Source organism: Zeus faber (genome assembly GCF_960531495.2).
Source record: "Zeus faber genome assembly, chromosome: 10".
Lineage (NCBI taxonomy): Eukaryota > Metazoa > Chordata > Actinopteri > Zeiformes > Zeidae > Zeus > Zeus faber.
The window spans coordinates 32,236,293-32,261,095 of NC_137199.1; the positions used below are offsets into that span (position 1 = coordinate 32,236,293).

The 24,803-nt window shown below is 45.1% G+C and overlaps 1 protein-coding gene across 1 annotated transcript in view; it reads left to right on the forward strand.

Annotated features, from left to right (window-relative positions):
• prom1a (prominin 1a) overlaps positions 1 to 24,803 on the forward strand; it is a gene marked incomplete at its 5' end in the record, with an annotated part of 33,749 nt that overhangs the window by 2,427 nt on the left and 6,519 nt on the right. Inside the window, 19 exons of the mRNA XM_080008268.1 lie at positions 10,938 to 11,058; positions 11,209 to 11,272; positions 11,631 to 11,720; positions 13,016 to 13,245; positions 13,670 to 13,744; positions 13,883 to 13,946; positions 14,111 to 14,270; positions 16,826 to 16,978; positions 17,385 to 17,508; positions 17,666 to 17,769; positions 18,665 to 18,749; positions 19,847 to 19,993; positions 20,091 to 20,162; positions 20,707 to 20,799; positions 21,985 to 22,038; positions 22,636 to 22,716; positions 22,803 to 22,871; positions 23,409 to 23,498; positions 24,038 to 24,153. Coding sequence (XP_079864394.1) covers positions 10,938 to 11,058; positions 11,209 to 11,272; positions 11,631 to 11,720; positions 13,016 to 13,245; positions 13,670 to 13,744; positions 13,883 to 13,946; positions 14,111 to 14,270; positions 16,826 to 16,978; positions 17,385 to 17,508; positions 17,666 to 17,769; positions 18,665 to 18,749; positions 19,847 to 19,993; positions 20,091 to 20,162; positions 20,707 to 20,799; positions 21,985 to 22,038; positions 22,636 to 22,716; positions 22,803 to 22,871; positions 23,409 to 23,498; positions 24,038 to 24,153 — 1,992 coding nt within the window. The remainder of the gene's footprint in view (positions 1 to 10,937; positions 11,059 to 11,208; positions 11,273 to 11,630; positions 11,721 to 13,015; positions 13,246 to 13,669; positions 13,745 to 13,882; positions 13,947 to 14,110; positions 14,271 to 16,825; positions 16,979 to 17,384; positions 17,509 to 17,665; positions 17,770 to 18,664; positions 18,750 to 19,846; positions 19,994 to 20,090; positions 20,163 to 20,706; positions 20,800 to 21,984; positions 22,039 to 22,635; positions 22,717 to 22,802; positions 22,872 to 23,408; positions 23,499 to 24,037; positions 24,154 to 24,803) is intronic.

The window sequence follows — 24,803 nt, forward strand, 5'->3', positions numbered from 1 at the left end:
GTTGGGGTGTTTAGGGTGTTAGTGTGTTAAGCGTGTTGGGGTGTTTAGGGTGTTAGTGTGTTAAGCGTGTTGGGGTGTTTAGGGTGTTAGTGTGTTTAGGGTGTTGGGGTGTTTAGGGTGTTAGTGTGTTTAGGGTGTTGGGGTGTTTAGGGTGTTGGGGTGTTTAGGGTGTTAGTGTGTTAAGCATGTTGGGGTGTTTCAGGTGTTAGTGTGTTTAGGGTGTTGGTGTGTTAAGCGTGTTGGGGTGTTTAGGGTGTTGGGGTGTTTAGGGTGTTGGGGTGTTTAGGGTGTTGGTGTGTTAATTGTGTTGGTGTGTTCAGCGTGTTGGAGTGTTTAGGGTGTTGGCATGTTGATCCTGTTGCTGTGTTGAGCGTGTTGGGGTGTTTAGCGTGTTGGCATGTTGATCTTGTTGGTGTGTTTAGCGTGTTGGGGTGTTTAGCGTGTTGGCATGTTGATCCTGTTGGTGTGTTTAGCGTGTTGGGGTGTTTAGCGTGTTGGGGTGTCTAGCGTGTTGGCATGTTGATCCTGTTGGTGTGTTTAGCGTGTTGGGGTGTTCAGCGTGTTGGCATGTTGATCCTGTTGGTGTGTTGAGCGTGTTGGGGTGTTCAGTGTGTTGGCATGTTTATCCTGTTGGTGTGTTTAGCGTGTTGGTGTGTTTAGCGTGTTGGCATGTTGATCCTGTTGGTGTGTTGAGCGTGTTGGGGTGTTAAGCGGGTTGGCATGTTTAGGGTGTTTAGCATGTTGACGTGTTTAGTGCATTTGCCTATTTAGCCTGTCGCTGTGTTGAGAAAGGTGTTGGGGTGTTAAGCGTGTTGGGGTGTTTATCGTGTTGGTGTGTTTAGTGTGTTGGGGTGTTTAGGGTGTTGGCATGTTTAGCGTGTTGGTGTGTTTAGCGTGTTGTGGTGTTTATCGTGTTGGCATGTTTAGCGTGTTGGAGTATTTAGGGTGTTGGTGTGTTAATTGTGTTGGTGTGTTCAGCGTGTTGGAGTGTTTAGGGTGTTGGTGTGTTAATTGTGTTGGGGTGTTCAGCGTGTTGGTGTGTTTAGCGTGTTGGGGTGTCTAGCGTGTTGGCATGTTGATCCTGTTGGTGTGTTTAGCATGTTGGGGTGTCTAGCGTGTTGGCATGTTGATCCTGTTGGTGTGTTTAGCGTGTTGGGGTGTTTAGCGTGTTGGCATGTTGATCCTGTTGGTGTGTTTAGCGTGTTGGTGTGTTTAGCGTGTTGGCATGTTGATCCTGTTGGTGTGTTTAGCGTGTTGGGGTGTTAAGCGGGTTGGCATGTTTAGGGTGTTTAGCATGTTGACGTGTTTAGTGCATTTGCCTATTTAGCCTGTCGCTGTGTTGAGAAAGGTGTTGGGGTGTTAAGCGTGTTGGGGTGTTTATCGTGTTGGTGTGTTTAGTGTGTTGGGGTGTTTAGGGTGTTGGCATGTTTAGCGTGTTGGTGTGTTTAGCGTGTTGTGGTGTTTATCGTGTTGGCATGTTTAGCGTGTTGGAGTATTTAGGGTGTTGGTGTGTTAATTGTGTTGGGGTGTTCAGCGTGTTGGTGTGTTTAGCGTGTTGGTGTGTTTAGCGTGTTGGCATGTTGATCCTGTTGGTGTGTTTAGCGTGTTGGCATGTTGATCCTGTTGGTGTGTTGAGCGTGTTGGGGTGTTAAGCGGGTTGGCATGTTTAGGGTGTTTAGCATGTTGACGTGTTTAGTGCATTTGCCTATTTAGCCTGTCGCTGTGTTGAGAATGAAACGCTCAGCTGGTGTGTGTGAACATGTTGGATCCATTAAGCTGGTCTGAGGTGCGACCCAGCCGTAAGAAATGTTGTTCTATGATGTGAATAACATCAGTTTGAAGAGGCTCTAATTCATTCTTATTCATGGTTGACCCCAGTTTTTAGCAACATCATCAAACAAAAATATCAAACTGTGAAATCAGAATCAGTGATATTAAGGTTTGTTGCAGCCGTTTCCATGGTTTCAGTGAATACGACCAAGAAACGTATTTGTTTTGAGAAGAGAGCGACATCGCGCGGCATTGATCCTTAAAATCATAATAACACATCGATCACAACGCTTTGGATTTCTTAGACCCCGCCCCCTCCAGCTGAGAGACACGCCCACTCATCTGATTAAACAGGAGTCACTTTGCGTCATGGGGTCATTGAGTCGCGTTACCGTGGAGACGGAAGGGAGCGAGCGTTCCAAAAGACAACGTCGGTTCCGTTGACGAGGGGGCGTGGTCCACAATCCGCTAACCACGCCCTCGATGCCAATCAAATGTTTGGAAATATGAAGCCTTGAAATAGTAAGATTAATACGTTGTTTTGATTTTCCAACCCTGCTTCAGCGGGTTCAACCTGCCTCCCACACTGAGCTCCCACGGGGCCTTCGCGGCGCGGCTCCGCCCCAACGCACGGCTGCACGGGAAACATAAACACACTTGACATTCTGCTCCGATGCAGAATAACATCAGTTCCTCACAACAGCGGTTCCCAACCCCACGGACAAAAACTCTCAAATCTCAATCTCGTGACCATGCGGATCATTTGCATGCGGCCAATCACATCAAAGCATCGCATGGGGAAGCCACGCCCACCTATTGAGCTGACTGTGCACCTTTTAAATTCTCACCTGGAGTTTGTACCTGTCATTCAACTGACGGCTCATGAATATAAATTGGTCATAGGCCGCTATAGAAAGTCTAATATGAGTTATCTTCTTATATTTTTGCTGAATAATAAAGATGAATAAAGTGTCTTTATCTAATGTTTCCATGGTTTTAAGACGTTATAAGTTGGGTGGGGGTGTAGTTATTGATATAGTTGATTGTAGTCACTGTGGTGTTTCACAGTGAGTAGTTCTACCTCCTGCACCGTTATTATCACTGATTTGTGCTTGGCTTGTTTACACTCTAATTACATTCTACGTTCTATTCAATTCACGTTGTGATCTAACAGCCTCCATGCCCCCCCCCCGCCCCACCCCCGACGTTTCAGAAAATCCTTCCAAAAAGAATTAAAACCTGGAACCGAGACAAAACCCTCGATTCAGGTGTGAACGCGATTTTCACTTCCAGAAACTCACAGTTGGGCTCTTTGTTGTTTCTACTAAACCATAACGATGCAATTTCAATTCTCATTTCATCTTCTTCTACTTTTTACGTTGAAATGTGAGACAGGGCTGAAGGTCTGATTTTTTTTTTTTTTTTTTTTTAATGCAAACCCCACGTAGCCTCCATCTGATGGAGGCGAGTTCCAGGAGGTCGATCACAGAAACAAATCCACCTTGAGTGACCGAGCTACGTCTGCTGAACCTCCATCTTATCCGTCAGGATCAACAACACGCTTCTGTTCTGACCAATCCTTTTTATCACAGATGCCAAAACATCCAAGAACATCCCAAAACATCCAAGAACATCCAAGAACATCCCAGAACATCCAAGAACATCCAAGAACATCCAAGAACATCCCAAAACATCCAAGAACATCCAAGAACATCCCAGAACATCCAAGAACATCCAAGAATGGGGATGATAGCTCAGGAGGTAGAGCTGGTGGTCTAGTCATGTAAAGGTTGCTGGTTGGATCCCAGGCTCCTCCTGCTAGCATGCTGTAGTGTCCTTGAGCAAGACACTTAACCCCTCATTGCTCCTGATGGCTGCGTCCGTCGCTGTTTGAATAATTGTAAGTGGCTTTGGATAAAAGCGTCTCATCAATGTAATCAAGAACATTCCAAAACATCCCGTCTCGCCCTCAAATTGAAGTTGTTATGGCAGCGAGACGCGTCCCTGTCTCGCGTCTCCAGATGGAAGCGGACAGACTTGATGTTTTCGAACCAGAGCTTTGTGTTTGGTTTGGGTGTGATGGAGGATGTGCTTCACCCTCGTTAATACTGAGCTCCGACCAAACTCAGGTCTTTTCAATGAACTCCGTGTACAATCTGGATGTCATATTGTGAGACCTCTCGTTCTAATAATGATTAATTCCATGGAGAAACCAGGAGGATGGTCCATAATAATCATATTTCCCCGTCAGGACGCTGTGTCATATGAGGAGGCTCCGCTGCTGCAGAAGCTGCTGTTTATCTGTTGATTGTAATCTGGTTTTTCATCTTTTTTTTTTTATGAGCTTTTCTTCAGTGCCACTCGCCGCCGTCTTTTAATATCTCAGGCGTTCTGCTCACACTGTGATTTGAAACCAATTGATTTGGCTGCTTTCTTTTAAAGGAAAACACGCTATTTATTTCAACCCAAACCTTATCTTTGGATCGTTGGGAGTCAAGCAGAAAAATGTAAAAATAATCATTAGGTTAAAAAATAAAAAAATACATTTTCCTTTGAGCTTGTGTTTGAAATGCAGTCGTGGGGTCAGGGAAGGGAGCGCTGAGTTCCGGGGTGAAGAGGTGATGGAGGGTGGGATGGAGGAGTGATGTTCCTCTCGGGACGACGGGGGAATTCGTGCAGAACGAGCCGCGGAGGAAGATGTTTCTCGGATGTTTGGGTTCCTTCATGGCGGTGTTTTGGAGCGGAACACTCCAGACAGGATCCTCATTCCTCGTCTCCGTGTACTTCCTCCCGGTGGCTGCGAGGGCGGGGCTCTGGCAGAAGGTCACTCATCACCCGGAGAGGGCGTCGATGTGAGGCTGGAGCAGAAGTCGGGACGGGAGACGGGAACGGAAATGACTGGAGCTCCAGAGGAAAGGTCACGTCATTATTTACTGTTGTTATCACAGTGAAGACGTTGGAACGGCCAGAAGACCTGGCATCCAAATTCCAGATCAGAAATGAAGGTATTGTAAATGTTATGGAAACGGGGCCAGTAGTTTGGAGATCTGCCGCATGATCGTGTGCAGCGATATCTGCTCATTTATTTGAGTTCTCTAGGTTCATGTTTTGGTCTTTGATTGGAGTCTTCTAGCCGTGTGCATTATCTCCCCTTCAGTACGTTTCTAGACGTGTTGCTCCGCTGGCAGCTCCTCCTCCAGGTGTTCTGGAACCACTGCACTGGATCCCATCTCTGCCTCTCAGCTCTGGGTCAGGATCGGTCCAAGACGACGGGCAAGAGCCACACGTCCTCCAAGAAAACATTTGCAGTCTTATATTGACGTAAAGGGATAAATGTTTCTATGCCAAGTAATTAACATTTATTAAACATTTTATATTTTATCACGTCTTTCATATTGGTGAAATTTAAAAGCAAATCAAATCATATATTTCCATTTAGATATTAATGAAATGAGTGGATTCCCTCCATAGATCCCTGTAGCTGTACAGTAGATCAGGGTTTCCATGTTTTTCAAACATAATAAACCGAGGACCCCTCACGTACGGCCCAAAAAATAATTTGATATTAGGTCTATTTCTCACACGAGTGTGGAAAAACATTCAAGGGATATGTATTTGAAATTCAAAAGATTATTATATACATGATATATTGCATAAAAACATTTCTAAAAATGTAAAGATGTACCCCTTCAAAGGACACAGAACATTGGCCCCCGGACCTCACCTTGAGAATCACTGCAGTAGATTCCCTGGTCCCTCTCTTCCTTTTGCAGTAGATCTGATTTTCCAGTGTTTGTGATGTCATCGTGGATTGCCTCGTTGTTTCCACGATGGGGTGAAAATCATCAATTCGTCCAAATATTGATGAATACAATTCAGTTTTTATACAAGCGTCACATTTTGAAGATGAGCTGACGAGACCGGACTGAGAGCGATGGAGTTGCAGCGGTGATGATCAGAGACGAGGCCTTATATTGATTATATTCTATGATATCTTCTGTGACGTATCTGTGGTGTGGGGGTGGTGTGTATTAAGCAGCCACACCGTCTTCGGTCGAGGTAATTGAGCCCGGGATCAGGGTGGCTGTCCACCTGTTCCTCTTCGGAGCAATCACTGCGCAACAGGTCAATCACCTCTGTTATGACAAGTGTCCATCTGCTCCTGGCTTGTTCCATCTGTCCACTCTCTACAATAAACCGGTGCAACGTCTCTGCCTGTGTCTCTGTGCCAGAGGGACCTGAAAACACCACTCGGGTGGGTGTGGCAGGTGGAACTGCTACAGCATCGTCCCAAAAGAGCTTGTGTGTAGCAGAACCAGGTAGAGAACCCAGCGAGAGACGGTGCCGTCATCTAAAACAACGAGCGAGCGGCGGCTTTGACCCTGCCCTCCTCAAACTGACTCCATCGTGGTGATAAAGGCCCTCGGCCGCTTGGGATCTCAGCCTGGTTATTTTGGGATGTTTGCTGCGTCCTGTAATGGCTCGTTGTCTCCACCAACGCAGCACTGCCCCAACCCGGCAGAAGCAGCGAAGCAGAACCACGTCCTCATGTGACACCGTCACCCCCAGGTTCTCCCTCCGGCCAGCGCTTCATTTGGAAACAATACAAACGCACACTTCTGCTTTTCACAACGTCTTGTTCTGAACTTCACCAACAAACAGTCAAACTGCAGAACACCTTTTCAAACTGTGAACTTTGGTAGAGAGGTCTGGTGTTTGATTGGCCATTTCTTCTCTGAAGACACGGGACGTTTCCGCTGCGCGACGAGGACATTTCCTCACCCTGCACAACAAGGCCTCAGACCGCAGAGTTTGGGTTGTTTAGTTCTGATTTAGAGTATCCATCCATCAGATGGTCTGTGTTGGGTGGAGTTACTCCAACTTGTCAGAATTCCAGTAGAAACTGCAGCACTTTTCCCAACATCCAGGTTCCTCCTCGTCTTGGCTGGCGTCTCTTTCTTACGTTTTTCTTCTTCTAATCGATCTCAAATTTTCTTTTTCTTCGTCATTTGAGGTTTTTCCTTTTTCTAAATGTTCATTCCACAGTTTACTGACCACATCTAGCTCCGCTGTACATACACAAATACATTGAATTCTGTTTCTTACAAAATGCATGATAAATAAAGTAGCAAATATAGGGGATTTTTTTTTAACAACAAATTTTACGTATTAGCACTTCAATGGTAGAAGTTGTAGAGTTATGTAATATGTTAAGCACTATCATTTGCGTTTCCATATAATTTGTGTTACTCTCATAGTTCTGATTCCAGTGTTTGGGAGAGGAACTCTTTCATCCCTGTAAAAGAAGCCGTTGGCGCCCCGTCCCGGAGAGGCCGCTTCCAGCCGAGCACAAAGCAGCGATTGAGTCAGAAAAGACCACGGAGCCACCAGACCGTGCAGCTCCGTCACCGGTGGCCTAGATTCTGGGGATTGTTCCAGAGCGTCCTGCGCTTGCTGTCCTGCACTTCCACCGTTCCCTGTGTCCTTTGGCCTTCTTGTGTGTCCTTTCAACTTTAATCGTCCCGAGTGCTTTGATTCTCACACTTTGAGGGACCTCAGAGGCCCGAGGCGCCACAGCTTCACACTGATCTGGTAGATCATGGTGAAGCTTCGATGGTTTGTAGTCATTTGTTTTCTTTTTTTTTAACTAAACTAAATCGGAAGAATGGACCGGCACGACAGCGCCTCTAGTGGAGGTGGGAGGCGGCGCAGGCTTCATGTCTCCACTTAAACTTCTTGTCGCTTCTGGTTCTGCGTGGTCCATTCAGCGGCTCAGTGTGGTCTGCACTGGCCAGCAGGGGGGCTCAGGAAGTAGAGCGGGTCTTGTGGTTCCGGTTTGAACCCCAGCTTCTCTTGGTTGCGTGTTGAAGTGCCCTTGAGCAAGGCACTGGACCCTAGACTGCTCCTGCCGAGCAGGTGGGAGCCTTGCATGGCACCTCCAGCATGGGGCCATGAATTTCCCCCCGGGGAATAATGAAGTGCTATGTTGTCTTGCTGTCCTTTCTGAGCGTGCTCAGTGCGTCTCAAAGAGCCTTTGTTCAACGGAGAGATGCCAGTGACCCTGATGGAGAGAGAGAGAGAAAGACAAAGAGAGGGGTGTGGCAGAGGAAGACAGAGAGAGAGAGTACAGGGCTTGATACTTTCAGCAGAGATAGAGAGCAACAATAGAAAGAGTGTGTGTGTGTGTGTGTGTGTGTGTGTGTGTGTGTGTGTGTGTGTGTGTGTGTGTGTGTGTGTGTGATAGTTGAACAATGAGCGTCTGTGGTCCTGTTCTTTCCAGCCGTGTTGACTCTCTCTCTACTGAGTGACCCTCCCCTGCAGTGGGTTCTTTACTTTAATTGAGCCGTGAAGCACGTTGAGATGTTTTGCTCCAGAAAGCTGCTGCTGCATACCAGCTTCACCAACAATTTACTGGGAAACCAATGCACCTTATGTTTATGAGTAAACTGGTAAAGTACACCAAGACACTTTACTTTAAACATGCAGATGAAGTCTCCCTCTGAAAAAAGCTGAGTTAACACTGCAAACCCCACCACACACGCTATCATCCCTGATCCCCTAAAATTTAAAATAACGATGATGATAAGTTGAGCTCAAAGCTAAATATCATCAATAAAAAGGTTTGATCAGGTTCATCCTTCTCACAGTGTCCTGTTCCTCTGGGCAGGTTCCAGCTTTGGGATCCTCTTCAGCAGAATTCCTTCTTCCGGTTCCGTTGTCTGGGTCTCCGGGTCGAGTGGGCGACAAGCAGAGCCGGTGTCTGGGACGTGAAGGGATTAAAAACAGGACGCGGTGCGGCCGAGGGCTCGGGTCGGGAAAAGCGTTGGTTTTCAGGAGACTTTAGGATGACAGAGGAAACGCTGAACGCGGAACAGCGGCTAACGCGGCGTCGGCTTGGAGTCCTGGATGCTCAACCTCTGGTTCCTGATGATGCATCGCCGCTCATTCATGAAGCGCTTTGTACATTTACAATGAAACAGTTACACAACCCAGCGGCAGACGCTCTGCGATGACGTGGCGTCCTCCACCCTTTCATCCGCTTGGAACACTTTGCACGTTGCACCACAGCTTCCTGTACAAAGAAATAAGAATGATTACAAACGAGCACATCGAATGTTACAAGACGGGCTTCGCTGTTTGTCACCTCACCTTGTTCAAACGTGGGTTCCATTTATGCAGCTTCAGTGCAGTTCAATGGGGCAAACGTTTGGGACTTAAAAACACGTCAAATCTTTTAGAAAACTTGCAACTCTTACGGTTGCAAACTGTAAATTTCATTGTTTTTTCCATATTTTATTGACTCCTTTGCACTTCTGCAAATCAGCTCTTTTGGCTCTATCCCTGCTGACGTAAGAGACTAGAAACAGGAAGTTGCGTCGCTTCCTTCTGCCAACCTGCTGCTCTGGATGTACTGCGGTGATTATAAAAAGTCGTTTTAAATAAAATGTAATATTACTGTTAATAAAAACATACACCAAGACACATGTAAGGCAACAATTGTGAGTTTCCAGTTTTGAGTCCCAGTGAGAAGAGCTTCTCAGCAGTGAAGCTGCAGCTTGTGTATGAACAGTTGGAAATGATGGAAAACAACATCTGAGTCACAAAATAACACCACAAAGATACAATTATACAGTAAATTAGCGAGAATACTTCAGTCTCCGATTTTTCAACCATCTGCTCAGAAATACACCCACACACACACACACACACACACACACACACACACACACACACACACACCATACACACACACACACACACACACACACACACACACACACCATACACACACACACACACACACACACTCACACACACACACACACACACACACACACACACACACACACACACACACACACACACACACACACACACACACATCACACACAAACACACACACACACACACCATACACACACACACACACACACACATCACACACACTCACACACACACACACACACACACACATCACACACACTCACACACACACACACACACACACATCACACACATCACACACACACACACACACACACACACACACACACCATACACACACACACACACACACACACACACACCATACACACACACACACACACACACACACTCACACACACACACACACACACACACACATCACACACAAACACACACACACACACACCATACACACACACACACACACACACATCACACACACTCACACACACACACACACACACACACACATCACACACACACACACACACACACACACACACACACACACACACCATACACACACACACACACACACACACACACACACACACACACACACACACACACATAAAAACACACACACTGGGATGAGAATTCCTCTGGGCTGACAGTGAGTAATGAAAACGGCTTAATATTATGGGATGTCTCTCTGGTTCCCTTGATGTTGCGGGTCTGTTTGAACTTCCTGTGGATCTGCATCCGCCTCACCTGTTCCTCACCTGTTCCTCACCTGTGATACACCTGTTGGCAGGAAGGGAAATGTTTTCGGACTAGAAAGATGATTTCTATGAATTTAAATAAATCCCTTTGTCAGTTTGAGCACTTTGTCAATTTGGTAATTGGTAATATTTTACTTTGGAGGATTTCGTGGTTCAAAACACTTAATATGTGGCCTGCAAAAAATAGAGTTGTATTTTAAAAGTACATTATTTACATTACATCATTATTAAAAAAAAAAAAAAAAGTACAATAATTAATATTTCTGTAATGAAAATATTCAAGGTAAACCTGTCCGGAAAAACAATAGTAATGAAAGTCCTAAAAGGAGCATGGAGCTGTGGGCTGCGTGCGTCACACTCTTCGTTCGTCATGTTTTTACGTGAAGCCAGTGAAGTCGTTGAAATGTGTGGCGCACACTGCCCCCTGCTGGACGCACAGTGACGTCACTCCGTGGCTGCTGGAGCAGCTCAGCAGCAGCTTTAGTTTTCAGTTCAGGAAACTTTGTGGTTGAATGTGGATCACAGCGAATGAGAGGCACTGCTTCTACTCTTTGGCTTTTAAACTGTTTTCTCTTAAGCCTGTTGAATATGTGAGAAAGCATTCTCTCTCCTTTCCCATGTGACATGTCTGTCATATTGTGTTAATTGTGTCATATTTTGTGATATTGCGTGTTCCAGGATCGGCGTGCTGTGTGCGTACTCTGCAAACCAGAACCTGAGCTCTCAGGTGAAGAACGTGCGGCGGCTGGTGAACAGCAACATGAGAGACCTGCACACCTTCACCAACGACACGCCCGCGGTACCTGTCTGTCTGTGTAACTGTCTGTCTGTCTCCCTCCCTGTCCTTCCTTTCTTTGTAAATATGTTTTTCTGTCGCCACATCTCAATACAAACCATGACTACTTGTTGTTATTGTTATGTTTTATTCTCTGACCTCCTTGTCTTTCAGCAAATTGATTACCTCATATCTCAGTACCGGACGGCCAGGAACAAGGTGGTGTACGATCTGGACAGTGAGTCTGTCCCTCTCTTTCTTTCTGTCAATAAAACAGTATCTGAACGCACTGCATCACTTTCCTGAAAACCTCAACCCACACATCAACCAGACTTACTTTCACGTCACCTCATACTACCGCAAATATTTCTATCTACAATGTCGTATCTGTTCAATAAAACTCCTCGGGGTCCCTGAAGGAATGGCAGCAGGTGTGCTGCACATTCTGCACACATCAAACCCCCGTGGGACTGACATTTCAGCTGGTGCTTCTGAAGGGACCACCACCCGCGGTCGGAGGTTCCATGTAATGTGAGCGTTGTGTTTGGGGATCTGTTGTGTTTAGTTCCATCAGCTTTTCCTCTGTTGCTCTGCAGATATAGGTCCTCTACTGGGTGGAAGGATACACGAGCAGCTGGGGAGGGAGGTGCGACCCACCCTGGACCGAGTGCTCAGCATGGCTAGAGGTACATTATATAACCAGATGTTTTGTATTATATACTGTACATTCAGCTTGTCTGATATGACTGCATTTGTCTGGTAAATTATTAAACGCATGCAGAGTTTATGACAAATATTTTATTATATATGATTTCAGCCTATTTGTTGATTCTTATAGTAAACCAAACAATGTACTGTACATTTTGGTTCTATACTTTGTATATTTAAGCTAAATTGAAATAAATATAATTTCACTTAATTTTTGATTTGAGTGTTTTTTTGTGTATTATGTGATTGACGTGTTCATTACAAGCTCTGAAACTGAGCTTTGCAGAAACTTTTTTTTATTATTCTTCCCTTTTTTACGCTTTGTGGTAAAGTGAGAATCGAGAGGGCCATGAAAGGTAAAAGTACCTGCACAACCCTGTGACCCCTGACCCCATGACCTTTGACCTCTGTACCTCCAGTGGTTGGTTCCCTGTGCAGTGCCATCTTAATGAGCAGCCACACATTAAGGATATGGCATCACAACCTAAAGCACCGACCCTGTGTCTCAGGGTTGCCAATCACAAATGTTCAGTTTAATTGAAAATTGGATTTTCAATTAAACTGACATATTTTTTACAGATATGATTTATATCGTTTATTTAAGAGTTTAACACTCTCCCTACTTGCCTGAACTGCTCTGGATTTACACGCCGTATAAACATTTGATAATTTACTGAAACTTTGCATTTAACTATTTTCTATATTTATATTTTTAATGAATGTATTTATTTATTCCATCAATCTGCCTTTATGGGTGAATGTGACAAAAAGTTACATCCAGGTTTGATTAAGAAAAATGAAAAAAAAAAGTATAGAAATATATATATATATATATATATAACATTCAGAAATTAAACAATTTCAGTAATGGAACATTTGTACTTTTTTGTGGATTTAGGGATCCAATATTTAGGTTCTTGGTTACACCAGCATTGGCAACCCTGCTGTGTCTGTGTGTGTTTCTGTGTATGTGTTTACAGTTCCACATCTGGATTCAAACCTTAAATACAGTTCAACACTGACTCATACTGTACAGTATGAACCTATTCTTCTTCAGATGAAGAAATGTCAAATGACTTTTTTTTACATATTTGAGGAAGAAATATTCAAAATCAATCTTCAATAATTCAATATTTATGATGAAAAAACAAGATATCAATTGTAGAATAATAATGATAATATAAAACTGTAATCTCATTAGCATGGTTTGTTGCTAAATAAAGACAAAAATAAGCCTTCTCCCTTCGCTCCCTCTCCGTTCTCACCCTTCCAGCGATGCGGGAGACCAAGGAGGCACTGGAGAACGCCAGCGTGTCCTTGGAGGTTCTGCAGGAAGGGACAGGGAAGCTCAACTTCAACCTGAGCCTGATGCGCAGCAGCCTGAGCCGCAGTCTGAGCGACCCGGGCTGCAGCGACGAGGAGTCGGACGCCACCAGCGCTCAGCTCTGCCGCAGCATCCGCCAGTCGCTCAGCCAGCTCAGCATCAGCGCCAACTTCACACGGGTAGGAACCGCTGGACGCCGTGTTCAGTCTGCTTTTTTGGCAGAGAACAATTTCATTTTAACCTTAATCATATTCCTCAAGAGAGGTTTGGCTGAATTATCTGAAAGGAAAGAGGTTTAACATTTTTTTCACGGGTTCAAAGTTCTAGTCAAACGTTATTTAGGAACTTTGTGTTGAAGATACAGTGTCCAAATGAGCATGCATGGAAAAGGAACCTTGACCGTGGGTGCCCAAATTTGGGAAGCCTTATTTGCAGTGAAAAATATTATAAAATAGAATTACCTCATCTGCATTACAGATGAAGAAAACCAATACACAAAGAAACATGTGAAACATCAATTTATGAAACAAATGATTGAAACTTTTTGGATATTGATAGTCGGGGTTTGGTTTGGTGTTGACCAGTGTGCTGTCTGCTTTCCAGCTGCCCAGTGTCAACGTTCAGCTGGAGAGGATGAGCGAGGTTCTGCAGACGGACCTGAGCGCCATCGTGCAGAAGGTGAGAACCAGATCCTGCTGGAACCTTCTGGGAGGAAGGAGGAACTTCTGTCCTCAAGCCATGACCTCGTCTCATGTGTGTGTGTGTGTGTGTGTGTGTGTGTGTGTGTGTGTGTGTGTGTGTGTGCGCACGGTGTAGGGTTTCTCCTCCCTGAACGACACCCCCACCGTAGTGATGGAGCAGACTGGAGGAGTGGTGGAGGGTGAGGCCTCGATTCACAACGAGACCATGGCATCTCCATTCAATATGTTTAACGCTTTCTTCTCCATCTCATCATGTGTCTGCACGCCTCCTGTCTTTATGGCTCAAGGTCTCTCCTCTCCTTTACCTCCCTCTCCCTCTCTTTCCTGCTTCCCTCCCCCTCAGGTGTGGGTGGGTTGTTGGACACCATCGGCAGTAACATCAGTGGTTTCTCCAAGGCCTTCCCACTCCACAGCTGTCTGGCAAACTTCACCATCTTCACCAGCCACGTGCAGTCCAGGATCGAGGATTACTACCCTGAGCTGGACCAGATGGACTTCTACAGGTGGGCGTGGAGAGAAAGAAAACAACAAAACACTTTGTTATTCCATCTAATTTCCAGAGGGACCTTTGCAAAAAAATAGGTTGTATATAAAACGTCAAACTTGTGTTTTTCTTCCTTGCAGTGAAGAGTCTATAGAAATAATAAGTTACCAACATTGCAGATTGACGCTGATGAAAACGGATCAACATCAAATAACATACAACATACAATAACATACACTACTCACAAAAAGTTTGGGATATTTGGCTTTCGGGTGAAATTTATGGAAAATGTAAAAAGTTGACGCTCCAGTGATATGATATGATGAAAGTAGAGCATTTAAGTAGAAGATACAATGGTGATTTCCTCATCTCAAACAATGTATTGAAACAAAAGCCAACAACAGTGGTGGGTTTACCACAACAACAAATGTCAATGTCTCAATAACTTGTCATGTGCCCTTGAGCATCAGTTACAGCTTGACAAGGACGTCTCAAGCTGTTCACAAGTCGACTTATTGTCTGCTGAGGCCTGGCCCCCCACTCTTCTTGAAGGGGGCCCTCAGGTCATTGAGGTTGTGGGGTACAGAGTTAGGAGCCTCTACACGGCCACTCAGCTCATCCCATAGGTTTTCTATGGGATTCAGGTCTGGAGAAAGTGCAGGCCACTCCATTTGAGGTGCCCCAGTCTCCAGCAGCCGTTCCCTAATGATGCCACCTCCATGAGCTGGAGCGTTGTCGTCCATGAAGATGAAACGAGGCCTGTGTTGTTCATGCAGGGGCACAATGACTGGATGAATGATGTCATTCAGGTAGTATGGGCTTGTCACTGTACCATTCACAAAGTGTAGGGCAGTTGTGTATTGACTCGACACACCTGCCCACACTGTAACACCACCACCACCAAAGGCTCGTCTGGTGACACCAGTGGCTGATGCGTAGCGCTCTCCTTGACGTCTCCATCATTTCTGCTCAACGTGAATCAACTTTCATCAGAGAACAGCACTGAGGCCCCTGGTCCCTCGTCCAGCGTCAACGCTCCCTGGCCCCTGCAAGAGCATGATGCCTGTGCCTGGTGGTGTGGTCAGGTGCCCTTGCAGGTGGTCTAGCACGCAGACCACGCTGATGTCAACGGTTTTGAATGGTCTGACGTGACACTTGGTGCCTCTCACCTCCCTTAAATGTGCCTGGAGTTGAGTGGCATCATCCTGCGGTTCCTCAGGGCACTGTTCACAATGAAGCGCTCATCAGTGTGGGATGTGGCCAAAGGACGTCCACTTCTATGTCTTTCTGTGACTCTTCCAGTCTCTGTATCTCTGTTGCAACCTGCTGATGACACTCTGTGACACTCTAAGCTCAGTGGCCACGTCCCTCTGACAACATCCTGTTTGAAGCCTTGCAAGGCGAGGTAGAAGAAGAACAGAAGAACAATCTTTATTTGTCACACAGCACACCACACTACAACACACATGCACATGCTTTGGATGGTGCCGGTGAAATGGTTCCTCTGCATTTAACCATCCTGGCTTGTCCTTCCTCCGGGGCCACAGCCAGGAGCAGAGGGCAGCGTACGTGGACGCGCCCGGGGATCTGGTGATGAGTGTCCATCGCTGGTCAGACGATGATGTGTGCATGTTTTTGGGTGGGGGTCCTTACTGACGTGAGGTGGAGGAAACCCCATGCGAGCACGGGGAGAACATGCAAACTCCACACAGAAAGGACCCTTATTTGGGAGATAACCCACCCAGAGCACGGTGCCAACAGCGCCCCAGGCGGGAATCTAACCCAGGACCCAGGTACTGTTGATCAGTTGTTAGGTGTGGTCTTGGTCTCATGATGTCAACATGTGAACAGCATGATGAAGAGGACTGTTTAGATGCCAACTCTAATTGAACCAGGACATGTATTGGTCCATTCACGCATCAAACACCTGTTGTGAATTTTGCCGTTCAGCTCCTTGTTAGAGAACAGCAAGTTGTGCAAAAAGTACTGAAACATTGAACAGTTGGACATGTGCATTCAAAAGTTTAGAGAAGGTCAAATTAAGTTAACCTGTAAAGGTTATAGTGCATTTTAGCCTCATCCTGAAATTTCACCCGAAAGCCAAATATCCCGAACTTTTTGTGAGTAGTGTATATACTGCATTATCCGTTATATTGACAACTTAAAATCATAGAATATATGTTTATATATGAACATATATCATTTGTTTGTTTTTCTACTCAAATGTACTATTCATTCACTTTAAATACTTACTATCAATTATTAATTCCTAAATGTCTGTTAATCATTTTGAGCTGCAAATTTTGTATGAAAGGTGCTGTACAATTAAAGTTAATTATTATGATTACATTTGTGTCAACGCAATGATGAAAATGGGGCACGGAGTAGAGGTCCCTCTCTTCTGAAGGAACAACACATATCACTTCCCTTTCGATTAAATGTTATATTCCACTTCAGGGATGTTGTCATTATATCAATGTAAACATGAAAAAAATGTCAAAATGTTGACAAATAACATTTATCTCCACGCGCCACCCTCATCTGCGTCTGCGTCTCTGGGTCTGCCTCCTGCAGGTGGATCGGCTGCATTGCAATGTGCTGCATGGTGGTTCTGGTTCTGGCCTTCAACTACCTGGGTCTGCTGTGCGGCACGCTGGGGTACGACAAGCACGCCTCGCCCACCACCCGAGGCTGCATCTCCAACACCGGAGGAACGCTGCTCATGGCGTGAGTCCTGCACGTCGGCATTGACATGATGGGCGGACATATGGAAAATAATAATGACTGCGTCAATGAATTGTAACCCGACTTTAAGGCTCATTGTTCTTGATTTTGTATTCACTAAGTTGAAAGCAAACATAGACACCTACATCTGACTTGAAGTAGTATTACTTCCTCCGTTACTTCTAAAAGCTCTTCTACGGGAATTGAACTGTTCCTGGTCAGCTTAGTACTGCCACTTTCCACATCAGAGGAAGTACTCTCATGTTACCATGACAACCCTGGTTACTGTTGTTGTACTGTCTGCCTCCCTGCTCCACACCCTGAACGGGGACGGCTTGTAATGGAATGAAAGAAACGTGATTCTTGGAGCACTTGACATGATAATGATGACATGATTTCCTCTCTCCAGCGGTGTGGGCTTCAGCTTCATCTTCTCCTGGGTGCTGATGGGAGTAGTGACCGCCGCCTTCCTGGCCGGAGGGAACATGGAGAAGCTGCTCTGCGAACCCTTCCATACCAAGCAGCTCTTCCAGGCAAGTCACCGGGTCCCAAACACAGAGTTCAGTGTTCTCCATGGTTAGAACCGCACCCAGCTCTGCAGGGGGGCAGAACTATCTCAGATATTAAGACTGACCTCAGAGCGGTTGGTTTGCTTGTAAACTGGTCTCTGCCTCCTGTCCTCCCTCCCAGGTCCTGGACGCTCCGTACCTGGTCAATCCAGAGTGGAGGAACTTCATCCCTGGATACATGTACAACGACTCAGACCTGGAGCTCACCTCCGAGAGCCTCTACAGGTAACACCACCGACCGGTAACACCGCTGGTGGGGAACACCGCTGACGGGGAACACCACCCTCCTACATCTCTGACCTCCTCTGCTGCTTCAAGTCCCTCTAGCGTCTGATCGGTGCTTTTTAACTCCACAGTGAGAGCTAAAGGGTGATTTGCTCCTGTTCCACATTATGAGTCATGGCCCTGCCCCTTGGATCAATACTTTTAAAACTCTGTTGAAAACACATATTTTCCCAGTGGCTTTCAAATCCAGTTGAGTTTTATGTTCGTTATGCCTGTTTTTTATGCCTGACATTTGTTATGCCTTTGTTTTATATCTTTTATGATTGTGTTATTTGAGGTTGTAAAGCACTTTGGTCAATGCTGCTTAGTTTTAAATGTGCTTCATAAATAAAGTGAATTGTCCTGATGGCACTCCTTCCTCCCTGTGGGGAGGTGTAGCTGCAGCAGCAGGGGTGAAGGGAATCAGGGAGAGAACGGTGAAGATGATGGATGATGGATGATGGATGATGGATGATGGATGATAGATGATAGATTGATGAGTGGATGTGGCTGCAGCAGGGATAAAGCATGGCCTGTAAAAGGCTCTTTTCTTTCATCAAAATGAACCTTTTCATTGTGAGTACAGGATATATTATTTAAGGCCTTTGCCTACTAATAAAACACAGTTCATCCTCTTTGATGCAGGAATCCATCTCTCATCTGATTTTCCAAAACTCACTGAATTCCAGTTTAATCGTGAAAACACACAGTGCACATCAGCCATGACGCTGAAGTAGTCAAAACGGAGCAGCAGAGGCTTCACTGTTACTGGAAAACTGACATTGATCTTTCTCTCCCTCTCTCTCTCCATCTCTCTCCCTCCTTCTCGCTCTCCCTCTCTCCCTCTCTCTCTCAGTAACTGTAAAGAAAACAGAGGGATCTACTCAGCTCTGCGGTTGGACAGGGTCTTCAACATCTCGTCTTATCTCAACACCACACTGGTCAGTTCACACGTCACAGTCCTGTGGAAACAGGAAGACTTATATTTAAAATGTATATATATAAAACACCAGGACTTCAAAAAAGTTCAACTATCCATCGGATTAATACTACTGCTGTTCAATACTTACTAATGTATGTTTATATTCAGTGACAATGACTTCACGTGAAGAAACTTCTTAATACTTCATAATACCTTTTAGCTAACGGTTTGTAATGAAACAAGTCAATTCCACTTGCCTGGGATGTAATGTAACTTATTTCCAAAGGAGAACTGGGGGTGGATTCTGGCCCATGATTCATAAACTGGCACAACACCAAACCACGCAGCCCAACGTTCTGTTCTTTTCCTGTACAATAAAAATGTGGGGTTTTTTTAGATTAAATTGTTGTTTTCTACTCAGGAAACTCCATTATGAACACCAAAACCAGACTGCAGTATTGTTATGGGCCCAACAAACAACAGAGAATCCACAAAGCAATGAACTATTATAAGAAACCTCCATTTTGTTCTAATGTTATTGTAATTATTAAAACCGTACAGTATTTACACAATGACAAAGAGGATGAAAAACCCCAAATGGGTTTACAAACATGTCCGTTTCCTGCCAGATGTCGCCTTCACAGACGCTGTGAGCGAGCTTAAGCTTTTCATTTGATTTTTCTTGTCCTGTTATTATGTCCGCCACATTGATTCTTGGAAATCTTTCTGTTGTCACCATAGTTTTTATGATGAAATGAAGCTTGTTATGCTAAAAACAAAGCATAAGAAGTAGAAAGGCTTGAATCAGTCGGGTTAGTACATCCCATGTGACTTATAAGACACTGAACACACTGACATCGCTCTTCAGGCTGTTGAGCTGTTTTAATACATTTTATTTCAAAATATTGAAATGAAAATATAACAGAGCTGGGATAGAAAAAATAAAAATATTTTTAAAATGGATTAGATGCCTTACTATTATTATTTGTGCCTGAAGGCACAGTTGTTACACAGGGGAGAAGCATAAATAAACACACATTTTTAGAGTCGACTGATCAACGGCTTCCAGTGTAGAGTGTGTTCTGGATGATATCTGACCTTGCCGTGTGTTTCCAGTTCACCAAGGACGTGGTGAGCATTCTGGACGGCATCAGGATCGACCTGCGAGGAACCGTCCTGCTGGAGCCCGAGGGGAAGCAGAACCTCCTGGCCTTCTCAGAGGCCGGACTGTCCGAGATCAACTACGCCGACTACCTGGAGGAGGTGCGTGACGCGTTTAGATGCAGACACCTCCTGCTGCTCTCTGAACACCAAGGCTGAGCTGTGGCGTCTGAAGGTCTCTGTCTCTGATCCTCCTCAGGTGAACAAAGGCGTCACGGTGGGGGACGTTCTGTCCTTCGCCAGCGACCTGGAGGCTCAGACCGACCTGATGGTGAGGAGACCTTCTTGTGTGATTTTTTATTTCTATTTGATTATTTGTGCGGGAACTAAGGGTGATCTCATGAGCTCCCTGTGTCTTCAACACACATGGACTTTCATAAGCAACGACTCAAACCGTAGACTTGTGTTCTTGGCAAGGGTCCGCTGTATCTTCCAATTTGTTCTGGAAGAAATCCAACTCCAGTTTGCCAAGACACCACTCAAAGCATCCGACTCCATATTCACGTGGAGTGCGAGCACATCTTGGTGTTTTGGGTCTTCTTGGCTTCATGTGAACTTTCGGGGGCCATGAAAGATTTCTTCCAGCAAGTGCAAGTACAGATAAGATATTGATAAATGGTTGTAATTTGGAAATGTAGATCAGGCTTCCAGCATTTCATCCATTCAGCGGTTTAGTGATGCCACACTACATCCACTGCAGTGTTCCTCCAGAGAGACTGCTCTGCTGGTTGAGTTTCAGCTTCCAGGGCTGGGTGGGTGGTGGAAACCTACTTCCCTCATGGCCCCAGATCATGACCTGTCTGTGTGTCCTGCAGCCGAAGGGCCCCCTGCAGACGGCGCTGAAGGGCCACGCCAGCACGCTGCGTCAGATCCACAGGCAGCAGGTGGTTCCCATGGAGCAGGCCATGGTAAGAACACGCACACAGGTTTCTGTTTCCTGCAAGTGAGGCTCAAGTTAATTTGCTAGATTACACAGAGATATCATTTATGCCTTAATTAAGCAATGAGCAGAAAGTTGTAAAAAGTCATGTTAATTAATGCAGTCTTGAATGAAACATACCAATCTGCTACTAGAGGGCCTCACGCCTGCTCTGCTCTTCACAACCAGCAGCAAACATTAGATTTGCTGCATCAGAGAGCAGAGCTCACCCTGCACTGTGGCTCGTACTGAAGGCTTCAGTTTATTTCAGTTGAATTGAATCACATTGCAGAGCGAGTCTTCAGGCATCGTCTTCAACACCCGACACCAACAGTCTTACATAAGATCCCATTTAACATTCAAATATATTTCCTTTGTCAAATCCAGTCCCAGTCATATGAATAACACCAGATTTACAGCCAATACCAATTCAGATCTCACTTTTCCCATGATGCATTGTAATAGAATTTCTCATGTTATTTTCTTTTTTTCCTTCAACTTGAAGAAATATGTTAGAGCAAGGGTAAGCAAACTAGTAACCCTCTGTGTATCTGTTGTGTTGAACTACCCCTCTGTGGTTTGGTCACTTGATATTACCATTTCAGTGTGAATGTGTCTGCACATTCACACTGAAATGAATTGAGTCGTCGTAATAACAAACGGTTAAATTCCAAAAAGTAAGTAACACTGCAAACAATGTTGATCCTCAATTGACCCCGACCCTGAAGTAAATGAGTTACATTACATTACATTTAGTCATTTAGCAGACGCTTTTATCCAAAGCGACTTACAATTGTTCAAACGCCGATGGACGCAGCCATCAGGAGCAATTAGGGGCTAAGTGTCTTGCTCAAGGACACTACAGCATGCTAGCAGGAGGAGCCTGGGATCGAACCAGCAACCTTTAGATGACTAGACCACCAGCTTTACCGCCTGAGCTACCATCCCCTTGAGTTGATCAGAGTTTTGCTGCCATGACAACGATCATTAAAAAACACAGCTAATTCATCTCCTCATTTCAGAGTAGAATCTTTGGAGGTTCCATCGCTCATCTAGATGTGAATGAAGAAATGTGCATGTCTGTGTTGAAGTGTCCGATGGTGCTGTTGTTTGTAGGTGTTTCAGTGACCTTTGACCTTTGGACGGTGTTGACATGTTCATCTCTCTGCCCTAGAGCGCGCTCAACCAAAGCATGAGGTTCCTGGAGAGAACAGCCTCGGACCTGCCGGTGGGTGAACTCCCTCTTCACCTCTTTTTAACCTTTTTAATCGTCAAGGAGATGTCTCTACTCAACAGAGAGGATCCCTTGCATTCTCCGGTGGATTTACACTAAACCTGTTTTGACTTTTTTCTTTGTTTTAATATTGGTTTAGACTTGGGCTGGATGAAATATGGAAATCACCGTAACTAGCAATAACTTTAATTTAATTGATATAGCACATTCCCTACAGCATGACCACAATGTGTGGAACAGAGGAGATAATACAACTTTAAAGGTATTCATGTGTACACAAATAGCACATGCAAAAAATGAATAAGAAAAAGAAGGAAACAGATAAGAAATTGTAATATACTTATTATATATATTTATTTATATATAAAGTCCATCACTGATAAAAAAAATACATCTCATGTAAAAGCCCCAACTGAGTTTTTAGTAATGAATTGTGTAGTGAGTCTTATGTATGTTATTAAGCACGCTATCAGGCTAAAACCCCAGTTTTAACAAAAATATTCACTTATTATCAATTATTAATACAGTACCCCTGTAGTGTATTAATAATAATATGTATCTTGACGTAAACCTCTAGTCGTCTTTCTCCAGAACAAAGTGTTGGCCGTTCTCAACGCCATTGACGCCGCCCAGTATCTCATCTCCCACAATGCAACCTGGCTGATCAATCAGGTCACTTGGGTTCATTTGTTTTAGCTTCTTACCAATTTTAATTGATGAGCGATGTCTCATGGAAATGTTTTTCCAAACCTCTGCAGGAAACGGGGAAGTACAAAGCCACCATCGTGGGATACTTCCAGCAGTACATCGAGTGGGTCAAGGCCTCGGTGAGTGGCCGCTCACTGAAGGTCTGAACGTCTTCTGTGGTTCACACTGAAACACTCCTTTGTGTCTCAGTGCGACAGAAAAACAAATCCTGCATCGAGTGTTGCAAAGACCAAAGATCCTTGCAAAGAGTGAAAGGGCTTTGGTTTAAATATAGAGCGGACAAACATATCGTTTACACACGCTGTAAATTCCAGGAATTGGCGCTGTGGGATTTTGGTCTCTGCAAGAATTCAAAACAAATAAAATGAAGCCTGTTTGAAATGTTTACCGTCCCAAAGCAGCTGCTGAGCGTCCAGTCTCGTCAAAATGTGCTTATCCAAAAAAAAGAATTGGTACATTTTCAAGTTGACATAATGTTAATTAACCAGGGAACTGACGGTTGAATCCACAATGACGTCACGGACAAACATCAAGTCCCTGCACCAGATAATAACAGAGGCTGCGAAAGGAAGAGAGGAGAGGAAGCAGGGAGTCCACTCTGTCTGGGCTTCCATGATCCTCACATTTGAGTTGACATGACGTTGTGTTTTCTGCAGCTGGCCATGGAGGTTGCAACCTGCAAGCCCTTCAGCAACATGGTGGACACAGCGGAGATCCTCACCTGCAGTTTCCTGGTGGACTCCATGGTGCGCTGGGCTGGTTTGAACCATTGGGAGTCAACCTGGATGATTGGCATCAGAACTTTTTCAATAGTAGTTTTTAACAAATGGGGGGACCGGGGCGACCGTGATTGTCCCACCGTACTTTGAAGTTCAAACGCTCCATTGCCTCATTCGACTTTTAAGTTCAAGCTTCCCTCACAAAGTTTCTTTCATATGCTGTCAGTGGGGGGTCATCTTGTTAAACGGACGCAGCGGTGACAGGAAGCCACTTGGTCCACTAATGAACCTTCTCACATACCTCCAGCTAACTGAGGCACCGTCACAACAGGATGTCTCCAAAACACTGTTAACTCCAAATACACCATCACATGCAGGACAAAGGACGCTCTGAGATGATTCCTTTTGCAATATCTCCAATCTCATGACAGGAAGCTCTGAATCTCCTGCCATGAGGGAGGACAGTCACTATGAATCACCCTATAGTTCGAATGCATTTCACGGGGACTGGGTCCAGACTTTTGATGCGCTGTGATGTTAATTTGAGATCTTACCGTTTTTGACAGAACACCTTCTGGATGGGTCTGGGCTGCAGCACTCTGTTCCTCATCCCCAGTATCGTCCTGGCCGTAAAACTGGCCAAACACTACCGCAGGATGGACACTGAGGACGTTTATGATGAGTGAGTACTTGCGGCGTTCCTCTTGACCTCTGACGACAGAACAGGCATGTGCGGGGGGGGCTGCCCATTTGCCCCTTGGTGCCCCATGGTCCCATTTTTATCAGGCGCGTTTTTTTATTGCGCGTGAATGGGCATTGAGGTAGCAGGTTGTCTGGGCAATATATACATATATATTGATGAGGAAGGTATCCTCGGGGACGCAGATCTCGGGCGCCCGATGCAACACCATCGCAGGCGCTTCTGATCTGCTCTCCGCCGTGCTGCTCCGTTTCCTTATGGAACTAAACAAAACAATGTGCGCAGATGAAACACTTCCTCACTCATTCTCTTTTATTAGAAAATATGAATGTCTTGATAAGCATTGCTGGTCAGGTGATGTTTCTCAGTCTGTTAATCTCTTCTCTCCTCTCTGTAGTTCCTCTGTTTCGGGGACTTGGCATTTTACTCTGTGATAACCATTTCTACTGCTTCCATCTTCCTTATCATTTTTTTTCCCATGTTTCATCTCCGTCAAGCACATGGCACTTTAAAAAACAAAAGACGCAAAAGTGCGTGGACATTTTTCAAGGATCTTGTGGTCGCCCCCTGCTGGTCCGTGTGATTGAAACACCAACCATTTGGTGTGGATTCTGTTGCGGAGCACTTCATTA